The sequence below is a fragment of the Schistocerca gregaria genome, chromosome 2 (genome assembly GCF_023897955.1).
Source record: "Schistocerca gregaria isolate iqSchGreg1 chromosome 2, iqSchGreg1.2, whole genome shotgun sequence".
Classification (NCBI taxonomy): domain Eukaryota; kingdom Metazoa; phylum Arthropoda; class Insecta; order Orthoptera; family Acrididae; genus Schistocerca; species Schistocerca gregaria.
In genome coordinates, this window is record NC_064921.1 from 489,597,090 (window position 1) to 489,618,288 (window position 21,199).

A 21,199-nucleotide genomic window follows, 5' to 3' on the forward strand; every position below is an offset into this window, starting at 1 on the left:
CCCAAGCCCTGCTGGATGGCCCAGCTGTCTTTGTCAGTTGCAGACTTAATTTTAGTTTAGATATTAATGATTCTTTCAGTCATGGTAATGGAGGGTTTACCGTAGCAATTGTATGTGGAGGTACAGGAGTACCCAATGTTCCTGGACTTGAAAGTTTAGTGGACAGAGACATTATTGCATTTCTTACCTATCAGATAGCTGAACTTGCTAATAAAGACTTTGGTAAATCAGCATATATGTCACCCTCTTCATTGTTTTTGTATACACATAGAACTAGTTCTGCAAGGTTCGCAGGAGAGCTTCTGTAAAGTTTGGAAGGTAGGAGACGAGGTACTGGCAGAAGTAAAGCTGTGAGTACCGGGTGTGAGTTGTGCTTCGGTAGCTCAGATGGTAGAGCACTTGCCCGCGAAAGGCAAAGGTCCCGAGTTCGAGTCTCGGTCGGGTACACGGTTTTAATCTGCCAGGAAGTTTCTTGTACAAGTAGCTGCATGCTCTGCCTAGGCGATCGGTTCTGTTCTGGCTGCACACTGGTGTCAGTAATAAATGTGCTTTCATATCTAACTGTTGTACTTCACTGATGACCCTGTCTTTTGAGTTGGATTTGATTGTAGTTTTGATGGGACATTCTTTGGTGATGGTGACGGGTGCTTCAAAACATCTACAACATTGTGGCTCCAATTATGCAACATAAAAGCCATGGCACAGGTGGTCAGGAACCAGATTAGAAGAAGTAAATTGTTCCTAAAATCTGTATATTCAGGTGACAGATGTATTACAGAACAGCAGTAAGTCATCTGCACATCCATCAGTGTTTTTTGAAGATGCTTGTTAGGACCGAAGAAAGTGGCTGAAGGGATTCCACTGAGTCACCAGTTACAATAGATGAGATGACATGATGTGTTTGGCAAATGTGTGCTTTTACTTGGATGGGACAGCACAGTGGTAGTCCAGAAACAACCAAGTAAAACTCAATACCTGAGACAAATTCCAGGCTAAACTGAAGAAAATGTCTAGTTACAAATCAACAGCAGGCCCAATAACAGACAAAAAACTGAAGAACAGGTCTACCATCACGGCAAAATGACACAGTCATACACACATAATGTTTTGGCACTTGCCACATTGTGAATATGACAGAAGCTGACAAAATCTCTCGCTTGATGAAAGGAGTCATGAGAGACATCTACCAAACTCTCCTGGTGAAGGATGTCACAAGAACTGAATAACTCATCATGTGGTGCCAGTACATCAAAGAAATGCAACAGGAAAGAGTCAGCTGAAAGAAGTGTGACCAACTGCTAAATGTAATGTCTGTGGTTGATATGAATATGATTCAACAGATAGTAAGAGAAAAGACACAGCAATGTATGGTGACCACAAATATTGGACCATGTACACAACAGGTAGCAGCCATAAATGTAGTCCCCATACACCAGGAGGTAATACAGAAAGTCAAAGAAAAGGTGTATCAATCTTGCATTAATCTCCACCATTAGTCAAATGCACCATGATGAAATGTTTCTGTCAACTCATACTTATGTTGCAATCATCAAACAATAACTCAGCCTCTAACCAATGCAAGTTCAATCAACTCCTCCACCAAGTATAATGTCCCATGTGAAGAACAGACAATTGGAGGATAGAGAACCACATGCCAGAATTTTTCCACTGAGGACATCCTGGACATGTTGAATGCTGCCACCAGATGTCACCAATCTAAACAACAAAGCCTATTGCCATACCTTGGACAAATTTGTTCCCCAACATGGCATAGTCATTTCCCATCACAGTATAGAGATACCAGCCGCTTGCATAGCTGCCAACTTCTGAAAAATTAAGCAAGGTGACCATCTATGAAGATGAGGCCACCACAGGTGAAAATCTTCCATAGATGTCCATCACCAAGATGTCAGGAAATTTCACTGGTGGCATCACTGATGGCCAATCTGTTCAGGTGTTATTTGACTCAGGGGTTTCATTTCCTATAATGTAAAATGATTATTGTCATCAGCAAAAGATGATTATGTTCTGTGATGCAAAGACAATTTTGCTGTAAGTCCTAAATGGGAAATACAGCCAGCCAACAGTATATTGCAAAAATAACTGTCAGTAACTGAATACAGCCCTTTGAATTTGTGTTTTAATGTAATGTAGTCATAATGTTATACTAGGATGGGACTTCTCACAGGAATCACAAGTAGTCACAGACTGTAGAAGATCATAGCTCCAGACTGATGAAGGTATTCCAACAAGCGAACACAACAAAGATTGCTCTCGGTGGTTGCTTGCCATTGAAGACCTCGTTATCCCAACCTCATCAACAAGACTACATCCAGCCATTGGTCAATAGCATCAGTAAAACTATGAATGTTTTTTCAGCTGCAAATAGCTACTCAGACTCACAAAGGCTGTCTGCATGCCAGCAATCATCATAAGTATTGTAGGCGGTCATGGAGAACTTCGGATCACTAATAGCTGTGAGCAGCTACAACTTAGCCCTAAAGGTATGTCCACAAGGACAGCCAAACCAGTCCATGAATGTTGGCTTAGTCTCATTGACAAAGAATTGTGCTCTGCTACCACTACAAATAATGCAACAGAGGAAGCAGCTATTGAACTGTCAATAGGATCTGGCTTGATCAAGGCACAACATCAGCAAGTGACAGCCCTTGTGCATCAATTTTCAGATGCTTTCAAATCTGGAGAGGAGAAAAGAAAGACCAATTGGCCCATGGTAAAACACTACATCAACTCTGAAGATCACACAGCAATTATCCAGCACTTCCATAGGGTATCACCAGTTGAACAACAGATAATTCAGGGAGAAACAGAGAAGATGCTGCGAGATAGATCATTGAATGTTCCAAGAGTCTTTGCTCCTCTCCAGGGGTCCTCACAAAGAAGAAGGGTGGCGTATGCTCTTTCTGCATCAACTGCTAATTACTGAACAAAATCATGAATGAAGGTGCCTATCCACTTCTGTGCATTGATGACACCCTAGACTGCTTGAGTGGAGCATAGTGTTTCTCGGCTGTGGACACGCAGACAGGTTATGGGATTCAAGGTTGATGAAGCTGACAGGGAAACGACTGCCATCATAACTCCTGGTGGCTCTCTGAGGTTAAATTTATGCTGTTTGGACAGTGTATCATTCCAGTCACCTTCATACATATGACATAATCTGTTTCAACACCTCAAATGGACAACATGTCTATGCTATCTGGATGATATTGTCATTTTTTAAGACATCTAATCTGTCTGACAACTGTATTCAGATGTGTTCAGACCACAGGCTTCCATCTCAATTTGAGAAAGTTCCCATTAAAATTAAGTTGTCTACACAGTTAATTCTTGTGGGGACGAAGATAGTTAACTGTTCCAGCTATCTCTGGATGACTGCAGCAACATAAGAAATCATGAAAGGCAAATACCTGTATTTGTACAAGCTGAAAGGAGTGTTGATGACTATTATGTTTTACATATCCTCATTCAGTAGTGTTTGCAAATATATATCAGTAAGAACAATCATAGAAAAATATGGTATGGATAGATGTTTACTCATGGCTGGGAAGTAACTGTTGATTCAAAGTCTATCCATAACTGGAAGGCACCATTGTGTTTTATACCATAACCAGGGGTGTAGCCAAAAAACTTGTTTTAAATGTGTAAATTACTCCAACATTTTGGGCTCGATTGAATTCCTGCTCAACAGCTATTCATCAGGTGACTGGAATTGACCAGGTTCAGCAAAAACAGAGTGGTTGTTGTTGTTGTGGTCTTCAGTCCTGAGACTGGTTTGATGCAGCTCTCCATGCTATCCCATCCTGTGCAAGTTTCTTCATCTCCCAGTACCTACTGCAACCTACATCCTTCTGAATCTTCTTAGTGTATTCATCTCTTGGTATCCCTCAACAATTTTTACCTTCCACACTGCCCTCCAATGCTAAATTTGTGATCCCTTGCTGCCTCAGAACACGTCCTACCAACCGGTCCCTTCTTCTCATCAAGTTGTGCCACAAACTCCTCTTCTCCCCAATTCTATTCAATACCTCCTCATTCGTTATGTGATCTACCCATCTAATCTTTAGCATTCTTCTGTAGCAGCACATTTTGAAAGCTTCTATTCCCTTCCTGTCCAAACTACACTCCTCGAAATTGAAATAAGAACACCGTGAATTCATTGCCGAGGAAGGAGAAACTTTATTGACACATTCCTGGGGTCAGATACATCACATGATCACACTGACAGAACTACAGGCACATAGACACAGGCAACAGAGCATGCACGATGTCGGCACTAGTACAGTGTATATCCACCTTTCGCAGCAATGCAGGCTGCTATTCTCCCATGGAGACGATCGTAGAGATGCTGGATGTAGTCCTGTGGAACGGCTTGCCATGCCATTTCCATCTGGCGCCTCAGTTGGACCAGCGTTCGTGCTGGACATGCAGACCGCGTGAGACGACGCTTCATGCAGTCCCAAACATGCTCAATGGGGGACAGATCCGGAGATCTTGCTGGCCAGGGTAGTTGACTTACACCTTCTAGAGCATGTTGGGTGGCACGGGATACATGCGGACGTGCATTGTCCCGTTGGAACAACAAGTTCCCTTGCCGGTCTAGGAATGGTAGAACGATGGGTTCGATGACGGTTTGGATGTACCGTGCACTATTCAGTGTCCCCTCGATGATCACCAGAGGTGTACGGCCAGTGTAGGAGACCGCTTCCCACACCATGATGCCGGGTGTTGGCCCTGTGTGCCTCGGTCGTATGCAGTCCTGATTGTGGCGCTCACCTGCATGGCGCCAAACACGCATACGACCATCATTGGCACCAAGGCAGAAGGGACTCTCATCGCTGAAGACGACACGTCTCCATTCGTCCCTCCATTCATGCCTGTCGCGACACCACTGGAGGCGGGCTGCACAATGTTGGGGCGTGAGCAGAAGACGGCCTAACGGTGTGCGGGACCGTACCCCAGCTTCATGGAGACGGTTGCGAATGGTCCTCGCCGATACCCCAGGAGCAACAGTGTCCTGGCGACAACATCATGTACTGTGGAGACATCATGCCCCACGTGTTGAGCAATTCGGCGGTATGTCCACCCGGCCTCCCGCATGTCCACTATACGCCCTCGCTCAAAGTCCGTCAACTGCACATACGATTCATGTCCATGCTGTCGCGGCATGCTACCAGTGTTAAAGACTGCGATGGAGCTCCGTATGCCACGGCAAACTGGCTGACTGACGGCGGCGGTGCACAAATGCTGCACAGCTTGCGCCATTCGACGGCCAACACCATGGTTCCTGGTGTGTCCGCTGTGCCATGCGTGTGGTCATTGCTTGTACAGCCCTCTCGCAGTGTCCGGAGCAAGTATGGTGGGTCTGACACACCGGTGTCAATGTGTTCTTTTTTCCATTTCCAGAAGTGTATTTATCATCCATGTTTCACTTCCATGTATGGCTACACTCCATACGAATACTTTCAGAAACTACTTCCTGACACTTAAATCTATACTCAATGTTAACAAATTTTTCTTCTTCAGAAACCTTCATAGTTTTACTGAGGCTATTGACCAATGACTGTATCTAGTCTTGTTGATGAGGTTGGAATAACGAGGTCTTCAATGGCAAGCAACCACCAAGAGCAATCTTCGTTGTATTCGCTTGTTGGAATACCTTCTTCAGTCTGGAGCTATGATCTTTCCTTGCCAGTCTACATTTTATATCTTCTCTACTTCGACCATCATCAGTTATTTTGCTTTGCAAATAGCAAAACTCCTCTACTACTTTAAGTGTCTCATTTTCTAATCTAATTCCCTCAGCATCAACCGACTTTATTCAACTACATTCCATTATCCTCATTTTGCTTTTGATGTTCATCTTATATCCTCCTTTCAAGACACTGTCCATTCCGTTCAACTGCTCTTCCAAGTCCTTTGCTGTCTCTGACAGAATTACAATGTCATCGGCGAACCTCAAACTTTGTATTTCTTCTACATGGATTCTAATACCTACTCCAAATTTTTCTTTTGTTTCCTTTACTGCATGCTCAACATACAGATTGAATAACATTGGGGAGAGGCTACAACCCTGTCTCACTCCCTTCCCAACCATTGCTTCCCTTTCATGCCCCTCAACTCTTATAACTGCTATCTGGTTTCTGTACAAATTGTAAATAGCCTTTCGCTCCCTGTATTTTACCCTTGCCACCTTTAGGATTTGAAAGAGAGTATTCCAGTCAACATTGTCAAAAGCTTTCTCTAAGTCTACAAATGCTAGAAATGTAGGTTTGCCTTTGCTTAATCTTTCTTCTAAGATAAGTTGTAAGGTCAATATTGCCTCACGTATTCCAATATTTCTACAGAATCCAAACTGATCTTCCCTGAGGTCAGCTTCTAATCTTCCCTGAAGTCAGCTTCTAACAGTTTTTCCATTCATCTGTAAAGAATTTGTGTTAGTATTTTGCAGCTGTGACTTATTAAACTGATAGTTTGGTAATTTTCACATCTGTTAACACCCACTTTCTTTGGGATTGGAATTATTATATTCTTCTTGAAGTATGAGGGTATTTCACCAGTCTCATACATGTTGGTAACACACTTGATTGCAAAGAAATACGAGACTGTAAACCTGTATGCACACAGACCAAGTTTGAGTAATGATTCAAATGTCAATGAGATGTCATCATGTTTCTGGATGGGAACTGTGTCAGAGATGACCTGAAACTTGTCATTGATGGAGAATCCAAAACAATGACAAGGCATCCAGACTGAAAATAGTATCATTAGTCAAGTGATCTTTTTGTAGGCTGCAGTGATTGTGAATCAAGCCCAGATGGCAGTTGAACTGTCACCATACACTACCCACACGTGAGAGGGTGCGGCTACGACAGGAGAACCTATACAATTACTAATTTGGATGTTTACCAAGAAAACTGTAGCCTCTGTGCCCAACTGGGAATACATATCTTTGTTTGCAATTGTGAGGTTTGGCTGGGTACCCAGTAAATGCAGCTGATCCTTCAGAAGCTGAATTTCTTGATAGAGCAACTTATTTTGCTGCTGATATTGTTGTTGCTGTTGTTGAAACTGCTGCTGCAATTTCTGCTGCAGTTGCAGCTGTTGCTTTTCCAAGAGGTTCAGAAGCTTTGCTCAATGGTATTCTGTTAACTTTTTTACCTTGTTACCAGTGATTGTGATGGAGATTCAACTGAATGTCAGCAATGACTTGAAAGAAACCCAATGAGGCGGGATCAACTGGTCTGGAGCTGTAAACATCAGACCACCAAGTGGGAACAGAAAGGTAATTATAAGGAAACAGACAAATGGAGATCAACAAGTAATCTGGGGAGAAAGAGAGAACATAAGACATATCAGAAGCAAATACCAAGAACCGATGCATCACAAAAATGAGACAATAGTAAAGCAAATACAGCTCCGAGTGCCCTGTCACTGCCTTGCAGAGCTTATCCATGACCTTTGACTGAGTAACAGTATGGTGTGCGATGTCATGGCAAGATGATGCTAGCACTTGTGTTTTTAACAGCTCTGCCAAGTTTCAATTCCATGTGCTCTGGAGGTTTTTCAAAGTCATTTGCCCAGAATACCAGAAGGCCCAGTTTCATTCTTATAAACACTTGAACTTTTAGTATTGAGTCATTGTCTAACATGGTCAGAGACACTGTTTAGGACTTGCCTAGTAGTTGTGTCATCTATTTTGATCTAGTCTAAAAATTGATTGTCAATTACTGTGCTTGCAGATGAGGTTATTCTAGTATGAAAACTGACTACAGAAGTAAGATATATGTGGACATCTAATTTTCCAGGTCTGATCTGTTCCTGGAGTTCATTAGAAAATTTACATTGAAGTTCCCAAGCACAATCCAACTTTTTGTGTTTAAAGAATTTCTTTTTCCAACAAAAAACTCTTTTGGTTTGTTTTTCAATACCAGCTAAGCTCTAGATAGACAACAGCTCACCTGGTGCTGAAAAACCATATACATAGGGCACAACATGTCATTACCGAGGACATTATGACATACATCACACTGTAGCAGTTGTAGTTGGTCTTTTTCAATAACTGTGAATCCATTCTTCACATTATACGTTCTTCTTTCAGCAGACTATTTCCATAGATGTACAAAACCAATCAAAATGCTACTCACTTTTAAGAGCACAACAGTCATAACACTGAGCTAAGAATGCATAGCACAGACTGTAGAATGTATCATGTTACCAATAACCTGGTGAAGTGTGAGACAAAGTTGGTGCTGCCAACTCTATTAAAATGCACACTATCTGTAATAAGAATATAAAACTTTTCACTTGTCTGACCATATATTTCTGCTTTCTCCTGAGTTGCCTGTGTCCCTCTTCCCCCCTTTGAATCCTACACGTATCCATGTACATATCTTTATTATCCAAATTTTCTGCTTGTGAGACGAGTTTCCCTATAAAATGTTTTCATACCTCATTATGGAATATAATAAGCAGAATAAATTACTACCTGATTTTTATATCACTTATCTATGTGTAATCTGCAGTGTTTGCTAAATTACTGTGCTTCATTAATTGTAAGTTTTGGGTTTTCCAATTAAATCAATCTGTAGTTCCCTAAAACTGAACACTGTCTACTTCTTGCAATTTATTGTTTGAATAGATTTTGATTGATGTTTTACTGAAAGCATATAATTCTGTAAACTTATTCTTATCAAAATTTAATGGTAAAAGTCATTTGTCTTAAACTTGTCTCACGCTGTTCTCAATATTCTATTACCTGCAATGAGTTTTGGAGGCATGTGCTACTCACTAAGAGCCAATTTAATTTTTTAATTGTTTGTCTTTCATGTTTTGGTTTTAATATGCAGCCAGGCACTTGTATACATACTTCTTTTTCTTCTTCCAGTTTTGTTACAAAGCACCTGTGACTCATTCACTTCACAAAATATTATTTCTCAGCAATTTCTGAGTGCTACATGAGAGAAATGACATGTCCATTGTTTACTGATTTTTTCCCTTATATATCCAGCTTTTTAGATTAGACTAGATATCCCCCCCCCCCTTCCTCTCACCCTTTTCCAGTCCAAATACACAAAAACAAAAATTCATTACATGGTACACATTTCATTACCCTCATAAAAAATTCACTGTTAAATGGAGAATGTTCTGAAATTAAGTTTTATGACAAACTAAATTTATGTGGCTAGTCTTGAATTACGGGTAATCCACATCAACACTTGATTGGAAACTATTACGAAGAACACTGCTCTATTTTACTGTCTATTTAAATGCTTTACTCACCTTAAAACGAAGAGTTCCAACTGGAGGTTGAGCATATGGAACACCTCGAAAAATAAACACAGGATTACCAGATGTAGTGTTAAACTGCCGACCTCTAATAGGACCTAGAGGTGTGTCAACTGTTTTGTATATCCTTTCTGCACCCTGTACATGAGATCAGCATCAACAATGTTTTATTAAAATGGTGTGCATATGTGACCAAAATGTTAGCAGTAATAGTATTCTTCACATAACTAGTAAATATCTAGGAAAAGAGAAGTGCCTGTGGAAGATGTTAAAATGTAACAGAACAATTGGAATTGGATTAAAAGTTACAGAAACTGAAATAATATTGAGTTGCAGCTCATGAACATTTTTAGTCTACAAGAATAAGGAAAAGAAGCTAAACTGTCTGACAGATGAAATCCAGTAGTTTTCTACCTGAACTTGCTCCAAAGTAGTGCAACTTAACACAGCATAAGTTAGACATAAAATGTTGAAAAGTATCATCATTGGCAATGCTTCAAACTGCTAAACCCAGAAATGTTTATCTCAACACTGTAGTGCTCATATATAAATGTAATTATTGCATTATTCTGAGATAACTTACCTATTTAGTGTCCATTATCACAAGCATGCCTTTTCTGATAGAAAAAATGATAGCCACTTGTTTATCATCATCAAAAATCTTCTGCAAGATAATTCAAAGCAGTATCTTCTGTAGCTGTTGTGTGAGTAATTAGGTTGTATACATTAAGATAACTTATCATTCTTCAAACTATCAGAACAGGAAGAAAAACTGGCCACTTGTTTTTTAGTCTCACACATTTGCTTGAAAGATAATATTTACTAGTTAAAAACCAGTAGCATGAACAGAAATTGCCCACTTGTTTATCAGGTTGATACATTCTCTGAAATGATAGTATATATAGGTTTAAAATCAGTCAGAATCCTGGTCCAGTTCTAGTGTGATACAGAATTTTAATCTGCCATGAGTTTCCTGAATTAAACCTGTCTAACATTTAAAAATATTCTTCCATACTTTTCCATGCACTTCAGTCTTCAGCAATGCTCATGCATATTGTTCTTATATTCTGTGGCATTATTAGCTCCCTAACGTAGAAGAAATTTTTTAATGTTTAATGATCATCATTGCTTTTAGTATGATAAACTGATTCTACAGTGTCCATCTTTGGCATGAAACCACCTAAGTGCAAAATTTGTTCATTTTGTATTTTTATTTTCAGATACAAGCTGGTTTCCAATACAACTATACTGTGTATTGTAAGTTTATGTGTGTCAGATAAACTCGTTTTAAAATCTAGACACTAACAGCTTAAAATAAATTTAAAACTGCTTTATGTCACATAAAAACTGATGCATGTGTTGTGATTAATGTATTTTTGAACACTGAATACTGCAAAAAAATATATTTTGTACTATATCATCAGCTGTCATCTGCAGTTGTGCTTTATAAATTTTGGCAGTAGTATCTGCATTAGGCACTCATTCCTCTAATTTCAATATATACACACGCTTGGTACAAAAATAGTCATGATAGCAAGTTAACAATTACACATTCCACAAATTTCAACAGCAGTATCTTATTTGGAAAATTCTTTGCACTAAATAACAATTTTGGACCATTTTTCTGCTCGTTCACCAGTTTTCTAACAAATCAAGACAACCTGAAATACACGTGTTGGTAACAGGTGCTGAAACAGTTACATCAATACACAGTGTGCTCCCTTCTCTGGCAGCAAAGCAGGCATGTATTCTCACATACAAATGAACATAAAGCTGATCAATGGCAACCTACAATAGATTTTTCCAGGCCTCTTCTGCCTTTTGTTGCAATTCAGCAATGGTTCTTGCAGGCCCTGGAGAACAAGTAAGTTTCCACTTAATCATGTCTCTTACATGTTCAACTGGTGTGAGACCTTATGATCTTGCTATCCTGAGCAGTGTACACAGTGAAGGCACGCTGTGTTGAAGAGCCCTATGTAATGTGCATTGTCCTACTGAAAAAGTGCATCACCTTCCTATTGATGAAATTGCAGTAGGACAGGGTTAACAGCCTGTGCAATGTAGCAGTCACAGTTTACTTTACACTGCAGAAACATCAAATGTGATCATGAGTTGTAACTGATGGCCCCCGATACCATGAAGCCTGCTATAGAACCAAAGTGTTGTGGGCAAATTCACTTAACAATAGGCAGCTCACCATACCTACATCTGTGTCCATAAATAAACAGAACCTACTCTCATAACTGAAAATAACAGATCACTATTCTGCTCTCCAGTCAGCTCTTTCGCAACACCAGAGTAGGCAATCTTGGTGATGCCATGGTGTCAGTGGCAGCCTGACCAGAGGCCGACATTATCTTACTGCTGCTGCAAGCAGTGGGTTCCCAATGGTCCCTTATGAAACAGCAGGCACAACATGTGCTCAGATTTCCTCCCTGGGTGACATTTGGTTGGCCACCTCTGCTTGCACAATGTGTCAATTCTGACAAGCATGCTACTACATAGATGTCCAGTACTTGGTCTACTGGTGTGGGAACGTTCCACATACCACTGTTGAAAGCAGCAACACACCACCAATACATTGTACCCAATAAGTGCTGCAATCCATTGCTACATCTATTCAGCTTCTGGCACACCCACAATGTGATCTAATTCAAATGGTTGCAGTTGTTCAGCAGGAGTACATAATCAGCTGTGAGGCATGGTGTATCCTAGAATGAATTTTGCACTGTTCACTTCTGAACTCGGTACAATTACTACCAGCAGAGTTAGAACACAGAGTGCACAGACAGGTCTCCTGAATGCCATCTGACTACCAAAGACTGTCAAAAATGGATCACTAACACACAACCTATCAGCAAGCATGTATTATATTCTGGTGCTATTGAACAGTATTTGAGGGTGTTGCATTTGTTCTACTTTGTAAGTTTATTTATTTATGTATTTATTTGGGCACTGTATAACAATATGGAGTACAGACAACAGGTTGAACCACAATCTCAGTTACACAGGTGGGCTTGAAATCAAACACATCAAATGCTCGTAATCCTTACTTGGACAAAACTCTAGAGAGAGGAGTGTTCCCTCATTGGTGAAACTGATGCATCTCAAGCACTTGGTTGCATCATACGTAGCATGGTTTGCATTTAAATGCTTTTGATAAGAGGTCATTTGAACAGATAATTACCAGAAGTATCCAACGTGATCAGGGCAGTATCCACTCTATCCCAGTGAATTCAAATTTTTCACTGAGACTTCTTTAAATAAAAATTTGGAAAAAAGACAAAACTGTGGAATTAATATAGTTACAGTTGAAACAGCAGCTAGTAAAACTAAACACTGTAACTCTGAGAAAATCATGATTTTGAAGAACACTAATTTGGTGTCTGTCATCAAGATATGAGAAGTCTCTTTAATAAAAAGATGAACTTCCCATATTTTCATGGCAGAATGAAAGTAGGTGGAATATCACAAGACATTCTGTGCTTATCAGAACAGCACACAGAAATCATTGTATTAAACAGATACATCTTAATAGGTACAAGCTAATATTGTACTAATCTAGAACCACTAACAGAAAAGGGGAAGTGTCTATTTATGCAAAAAAAAAGTGGAGCTGAGCTCCCACAACATTCAGGTTTATGAATTTTGTGATGAAAAAGTCTGTAAATACTGTGCCTCAGCAGTTAAGCACAGACCACTTGGAGCAATTATTTTTAAGCTTCTTAAAGTACATAGAGACAGTTCTGATTAGTTTATGATGGCTTGATGGGAAACCATTGTTTGTGGAGACTTAGTGTTGATTTTTAACAGACAGGACCAATCAATAACTACAGTTGCTGATATCTACTTTTATTCATCACATAAAGGTTCTCATCTAGAGTGGAAGGATTCAGTACAACAGCCTTTGATCATTTATTGTTTGTCTCAACTATCTCCCAAGATTTACATGTAGAAGAAATAGCCAATGATCTATCTAACCTCATGGTCAAATGAAAACAATAAATATGCTGACTCATTAGGCACAAATCACTGAAAAAAGTGTTGTATCACAGAGTCATTAACAAAAACATAGTCATGGCATTTAGAAAATAAACTCTTAGGAGGAACACTGGGAAGAAATTTGTGAACTAGACAGGGTAGATAGAAAATGTAACTCTGTAACTCTTTGAGCATATATGTATAATACTCTGAGTCTTGTTTCCCCCTAAGGTAAGGAAGGGTAAAATTAAATAAAAAGTACTACTTTTAATACTATAAAGTCCTCCAGTTTTTTATTCTCCAATCAGTTATTTAAAGAAGTAAGACATGAACTATGCACAGAATATAAAACACTCCAAGAAAACAAAATTCTGTTTGGATTATCATGAAACCACAAACAAACTACTGTGTGTAAAACTGTTTAACAAGTTAAAGTAGAGTCGTCACACAAGTGAATGAATAAGGAGGCTTGGTTCAGTGTTTTTGCTTTTGAACATTACCACTCTCTGTTGTCTTAAGGAATTATTTTCTAAGGTTGCAGCCAAAAGTATGTAATGTATTTTTCATCAGAAGTCAGCAATAAGAATGTTTCATCAAGTAAATAACCACATATCTGCAAAATCACAGTGTAGATATTGCCTCCTTGTCTAGGATTCAGAGGGCATAAAATGTATTGAACAAGCTCCCAACTAACATAAATTATGAAATTTCTTCCAGTTAAAATAAACAAATAAAAACATTTCTCATTACACATTCGTTTGAAAACTGCTGTTCGTTACATGGCAAGTAGGAGGGTTCACTGTAAAACTGTGCAATACTTTGATGTATATTGTAAATTGGTCTCTATTATTATAGAGTATTTAACTAATTTACTACAAAAATATTAGTGTAATCAAGTAAATATTAAGCTACTGACTATGAGTAAACAGCACTTGCAAGAGAGGAAGTGGCAGTTTTTTTTTTCCAAAGCAGCAGATACAACATTTCCTGTTATCTTACTAGGTTACATTTAGCTGGTATCAGCACAAATAGTGTTACACAATACAAGGATAACTTAGTGTCTCCTTCAGTTCTATTTGATTCCTCATCTCCAACTCATTCCTCCTCTCCTTCACAGTCATCAGCTTTGCTTACATATGTTGTTCCAGTCAGGTTGCATACCAAGCCAAGAGACTGTGTGTGTGTGTGTGTGTGTGTGTGTGTGTGTGTGTGTGTGTTTAACCTTTTAGCAACAAGGGAACACAATGTCTACAAACTGTCTTTTAACAACAAGGGAACAAATTGACTGGATGGTTCCAGGACCTACACATTTCTCATTTATTTTTTGGCTTAATTTTCAGCACTCTTCTGAAACAAAACATCTCAAACATTTTGATTCTCTTCTTGCCTCAGAGTTTGTAATTCACTTACAGTTATATGCTCCAGGCATATTTGTGATACTAGCAGACTTCTCTTAATAAGGAATCCATGTTAGTATGCATCTTCTATCACTTTACTTTTTCCGTGATTCATTATTTTGCTTCCAATGAAGCAGTTTTCCTACAGATTGACCATTACGTGGTTCCCAGTCCTGATGTTAAAGTTATAGTTAATCTCACTGCTCCTATTCTGAATTATTTCTACCTCCTTTTTAGTATATCTTAATCCATATTGTGCACCCAGTAGAGTGTACATTTTATTCAACAGGTCTTGCAGCTCTTTTCCAGTTTTACTTGGAATAACAATGTCTGCAGTGAATATTATCATTGATATTCCATCACCTTCAATTTCTATCCCATGCCTGAGCCATCCTTTTATTTCTATCACTGCTTCTTTGATGAGCAAGTTGGGTTGTAGAGGAGAAAGACTGATTTTTTGTCTTTTTGATCTAAGAACTTCTGTCTGGGTTTCTATTCTTATTGTTCCTCTCTTGTTTCTTATATATACTGTATGTTAGCCATCTTTCCCTAGAGTATGTATCTATCTTTCTGATGATTCCAATCATTTTGCACCATTTCACATAAAAGAACAGTTTTTCTACTTTGAAACATACTATAAAAAGAGCCTTAAGCCTTACTTCCATTAACATGGGCATCATAACTGCTTTTCCAGCACTACACTGATCATAATTTTACAGTTTCTCAAGTTCCTTTCCCATTCTCCTGCATATTTTTCTTGTCAGTAATCTTGATGCACAAGTTGTCACACTGACTGTTTAATAATTATTGGATTTATCTACACTTTCTGTTTTGGGATTGTGTGGATGATATTTTTCCAAAAGTATAATAGTATCTCCCCAACCTTATACATTCTACACACTAACTGTAATAATGCTTTGACTGTTATTTTCTACAATATTTTAGAAATTCCATAGAAATGTTTTCTTTTTCTTTTTCTTCTTCTTCTTCTTCTTCTTCTTCTTCCTCCTCCTCCTCCTCCATCTCCTAAGTAGAATGTTGTTCTCACTTGTAGGTACATACAATGTACTGTTTTCACCATTCCACAGTCTCCTTTGTATTTAACAGTGAAATCCCCTTTCCACCCACAATTTGGATGCTTATTCTTTTATATTCACGGAAACTTATTTTGAGTTTTCTGCATATTGGATCTGTCTTTCCAAACATTATGTACTTTTCATTCTCTTCCTTTGTTTTCTCAAACTGCTTAAGCTTATTTGTATTTTAGTTTTATTATATTTCTAAGAGATTTACATTGCTTTATTTATTTCTTTTCCTGAACATTTTTATATTTTCATGATCGACTGAAGTATTTCTTCTGTTAGCCAAGGTTTCTTCACAGTTACTTTTCTTAGGCACACAATTGTCTGTTTGACTTCCTTGATTGCTCTTTATAGGGATTTCCAATCCTCTTCAGTTTCTCAAATAAATATTTCATTTCAAAATGGCATTTGGGTTTTTGTCAACATGGTAGCAGATGTGTGTGGTTGATATAGTTTTGACAAATTGCTACAGTTGTAGCTGATTTCCCCAATAACTTGATGTTGTAGCAGTGTAAAAGATGAGACAATAGCCAACAAAAGACAGAAAATTGGGGGCTTGGAGGATCATAATAAGAGCTACCTTAAAATGTGACAAAATCTTTGATGTCGTAAGTGGTGAGATGCTCAAAAGCGAATTCACACTGGCTGTCACATCACGTCATGATACCATCAAGATTTCTCTGGAGGAAAGAGTTGACAGCTGACATCATCTGTCTATTTCTGATCACAGGACCCAAAAGCTCATTCCCTCCTGATACACAGTGGTGGGCATATCTCCACATTTCGTTTCAGCATGGTTTTTGTGGTTGGTATCTGTTGTTTCATTTCATTATTTCATTTCTTAATATTTATAATAAATGACAACAGATTAAATGAAGCTGTGAGACAGCAGCCTGAACTGTATGACATGAACATACTAAATTACTTGTCCTCTACTACATTTATAAAGTGCTGTTATCGTATTTCATATTTTACAATGAAATAGATTGCAACATGGCAGTAGCTTGGAATGAAAAAGTACTGTGGTTAGAATCAGATTGATTAGTAGGTGGAATTTATTTGTATCTTGTCAGGCATTTTTAGTATTACATAAAGAAATGCATTGAAATCTTCACGTACTATATAAGTTGTTTGTTTGAATATGTAATGGTGGCAGGCCTATTTATTGTTAAGCAGCTCTCTGAATTGTCTATGGAACAGTTCAGCAAGCATCAATTGTCAATATTTATTTACATCCACTAGCTGACCCCAGTACAAATAAGGCATTTGAATTACTAAAAGCCAAAAGCAATATGCAAAGAAAACCTATATATCTTGAAGGGAAAGGTATTGAGGGAGATATGAGCATTGCACAGAAATTTGCACTGGACTATCAACTACCTTAAACCAAATTTTCACAGGATGTGATGGCAGCACATAACACTGTGTTCCTTTTAGTAATTCTCAGTGCAATTTGACATAACAAATTAAAAGACCAAAAATATGAAATGCAGATTCCTCTTCCTCATGCTCCTTGTACAATGTGTGAAATTCCCCTTTTGTACCATGTAATGACATTTTTTGGACCTACACACTTTCTTTGTGCTGTTTTACACTTCTGCCTCCCTTCTCTAACACACAAGCTATCCCACAAGCTGCAAACCATTTGGCTCCAATAAATGTCATTTTCATACAAATGTGGACTCCAGCATCCATGCATATAAGCTACCACACTGTGTATGTGCATTTCACGCATATTTGAAAATAATATTGCAAAGATAGCAATTTCTCCAAAAAGAACAGTTGAGTACAGCAATGCCTTTTGAGATCATGAGACTTGAACTGACTTGACATGCATGACGTGTTGGCCAACATGAATACACCTTGACGTGACAGTGCCTTGATGTGATGGTGCTGTGATAGACAGTGTGAATTGGCCTTAAGCTAGAAGAGAGTGGACAAAATTATGAAACTGATTTTGCAAAATGGACCACGGCTAATGCAAAAGCAAGGACATGACTAATTTTATTGCTTGACTCCAAGTCTTTACTTCATGTTGGGGAAAGCAAGACTGGTAAAGAGAATCGTGATAAGTTACATAAAATTTATGATGTTCACTCAGCTGAAAACAGTGGTCTGCTTTGACACAAATTTCATAACATTGTTGGGAAGCATCTGATGGTATACATCTACATCTACATCTACAAGGCCATTTAGCCAAATTTGATGAAGTACAAACTCAACTTTCATTGTTAGGCAACCAACTGAAAATGGTGACCTCTTTGCATGATATTTGCAAACCTTGCCCAAAGGGTTCTATTACATTTATATTACATGGCACAGTTTAGCTGCTGAAGAGAAGATGTGAAATAAATTACAAAAACAGTGTTTAAAGTATGAACTAAGAATAACAGATCATGAAAACAAAAATGTTGCTACATTAGTGATGTTGACAATGAAGATTAACAAACAGCAACCAAGACACAAACAATCTTTATCTGAAGCTGATACATTAAAAAATGTCTCATTATAAAAGGAATAAAAACAGAAAATACTTTTCACGTAGTAAATCAAACCACTTATCAAAAAAATGTAAAACATGGCTGATTTGTTTCAAATGTAAGATAAAGGGCCATCAGTCAAATGCATGTACTACCACAGACAACAGAGAAGACTGCTATATTGTCAAAGGAGTAGCAACAGTGGGACATTCAGGAAGTTGTAGTTGCACTGATAGGCCTAAATTAAAAACTCAAAAAAAATTGTAATGGCAGGACACAACAATTTTTCTGTAGATGTGAATTCACTAGACTGTGATGAGTGATACATTGACAGTGGTGCGACACATCACATAAGAAGCCTACATGACTGGTACACTTTATATGAACCATTTGAAACTCTGAGTAAGATAATAGTGCCACAAATGACGTGCAAATTGAAGCACATGGTACAAAAATGGTTCAAATGGCTCTAAGCACTATGGGACTTAACATCTGAGGTCATCATTTCCAGACTGAAGTGCCTAGAACTGCTCGGCCACTGCGGCTGGCCGCGCATGGTACAGGTTGAATTGATGTACAGGTATTCAATGGAAAAACATGGACAGAATGATATTTTGAAGATTTTGTGCCTTTTTTTTTTAAAAAAAAAAAAGCTGCACAGATAAGAATAAAGCAAAAAACTGAAGATGAGGCCAGCCCTGATTATTTTTCAGAAACAATGCTCCAAATGCCTTTGCTACATCCAGTGGTGAAGATGAGAAATGAGCTTTATTTTTTAGCTGTGAAGCTTGTTCATCAAGAAAAGTCTTGTGTTGTTGGTGAAACTAATGACACTTTACACAGATGGCACGAAAAAATAGGTCATCAAAATAAATGCTTTGTGCATCAGTATTTGAAGGACTGTCGTATAGAAACAAAGACTGACAGAAGCTTTTGTGAGGGATGAGTCTATGGAAAACATCGATTAGCATCTCATGAAAGAATGCAGAAACCCACTAAACCTGGGGAATTACTTTATCTAGATGTTTGTGGACCAATGGAAGAAAATGATTCTCAGGGTCATTGATTGCTGTTTTTTAAGGATTATTTTTCCAGTTTCAGTGTAACATACTTTTGTGAGAGAAAGATGAAATTAAAGAAAAATTACCACTGTTCATTGAAATGTTAAGATTCAAGCTGATGGTACTGTGAAAGAGTTATGCACAGGTGGTGGCAAGGAGTTCCATAATAAAGATGTACATAAGTTTTCTGACTCAACTGGAGTAAAACATTCAATTATTGCGCCATATACTCAGCAGAATGGAGTTCCTGAGTGGGAAAATAGAATACTTTGTGAGATGGGGTGTTCTTGGCTTTGCTCTGCCAAATACCTACCAGAAGTTTTTTTTTTTTTTTTTTGGGGGGGGGGGGGGGGGGGTGAGTGAGGCTGTTATGGCTGCAACATACTCTTTGAATCAATCTGGTGCAATTGAAATATTTTTGAAAAAAGAAAGTTGTTTGGATAATTTTTTGATAATTGGAATGGAATGCTATGCTTGGATTCCTACACAAAAATGGAAGAATTTTGATGCTAAATCTTTAATAGGACATGTGGCTGGTCATGATGATTGTGGATGCTGTGTTTATTTTCCTGGAAAGGTGTGCATACATATGCCGAGATGTAAAATTCAACTGCAAACAATTACAGAAGCCATTTACTCAAGAGACTAAAAGGATTGTTGGTGTATCAGATGGAGATGAAAATGAAAATGTCACAGAAAATAAAAATGAAAATGTTGATTTTTAAGAAGAAGGTTTTGTATGAACCAAGAAGTAGCAATAAGTGATCAAAGAGTTACTACTCATCTGATAACATTGAAAGACAAGCTGAGTGCAACTTGTAAGCAAGAAATGAAAACATAGGAAGCTACAATTTACATGAATGGTGACATTTGAAGAAACCATCATGTTGCTATGAAGATTCAGCCCACCAACCAAGACAAATGCTTCTTTGTGAGACACCATGAAACTATAATGAAACAGTACAGTCAGATAATTCTGAAGAATGGAGGAAAAAATGAGAGCTCTAAAAGGAAATAAAACATGGGACTAGTTCACAAAATTAAAATGAACAAGACAATTGAAAACTGATGGTATTTGCTACAAAATTAAATGCAAATAATGAAGTAGTTTGATATAATGCTACATTGATGGCAAAAGGATACACTCAACATTTTGGAAAAGATTATGTTGACACGTTTAACTCTCTTGCCAAATTTGAGATGATGAGAGCCATGTTGAGTGTTGGAATTCAGAATGATTGGTGTATAAGGCAATTTAATGTAAGGACAGCATTTCTCAATGGTATTCTGTAGAAGAAAACATATATGTATCTGTATGAGTACATGGATGTACTTTTAAGTAACTGAAGAATCTGTATGGTTTAAAATGCTGGTATGAATGTCTTGTCAAATTTCTTAATGAATGTAATTTAAGGGAGAGTTGTTCAGATCCATGTATGTTCTTTGGTGAAAATCTGATACTGCTGTTTTATGTTGATGGTGGAATGGCCATAGGCCATAGGCCATAAGCTGACATGCTTCTACAGTTTTTCAAATAAATGTTTCATTTCAAAATGAAATTTGGTGTTTTGTCAACACTTCTGAATCTGAAGGTTGGTGTCTTCCCTTGTTCCCAGACTTTTGCCAGGTGTAACTTCTCCTCTTGTGACTTTGGAGCAGTATGTTTTTTATAACTATCTGAAATTTATTGCAGAAATAAAGGAGACTCCCTCCTCACTCGTTTGTACTACTGAGCTCACATTCTCTCGAAACTGTGCCTTCTATTCCTTCCCCTACTACAATATTCCAGTATCCCATGATTATTATGATTTTCATCTCCCTTTACAAACTGAGTTCCCCTTTCATTCACTCAGATATTCATTGTCTGCAGCTTATGACAATGGCATATA

General features: G+C 38.1%; 1 protein-coding gene across 1 annotated transcript in view; it reads right to left on the minus strand.

Moving 5' to 3' along the window:
* LOC126327663 (esterase FE4-like) overlaps nt 1-9,863 on the minus strand; it is a 139,963-nt gene extending 130,100 nt beyond the window's left edge. The window contains exons 1-2 of the mRNA XM_049995906.1: nt 9,724-9,863; nt 9,304-9,447 (exon numbers count right to left, since the gene is read on the minus strand). Of these exons, the coding sequence (XP_049851863.1) occupies nt 9,304-9,447; nt 9,724-9,795 (216 nt within the window). The 5' untranslated portion in view covers nt 9,796-9,863. The remainder of the gene's footprint in view (nt 1-9,303; nt 9,448-9,723) is intronic.
* Nucleotides 9,864-21,199: the final 11,336 nt, after the last annotated feature.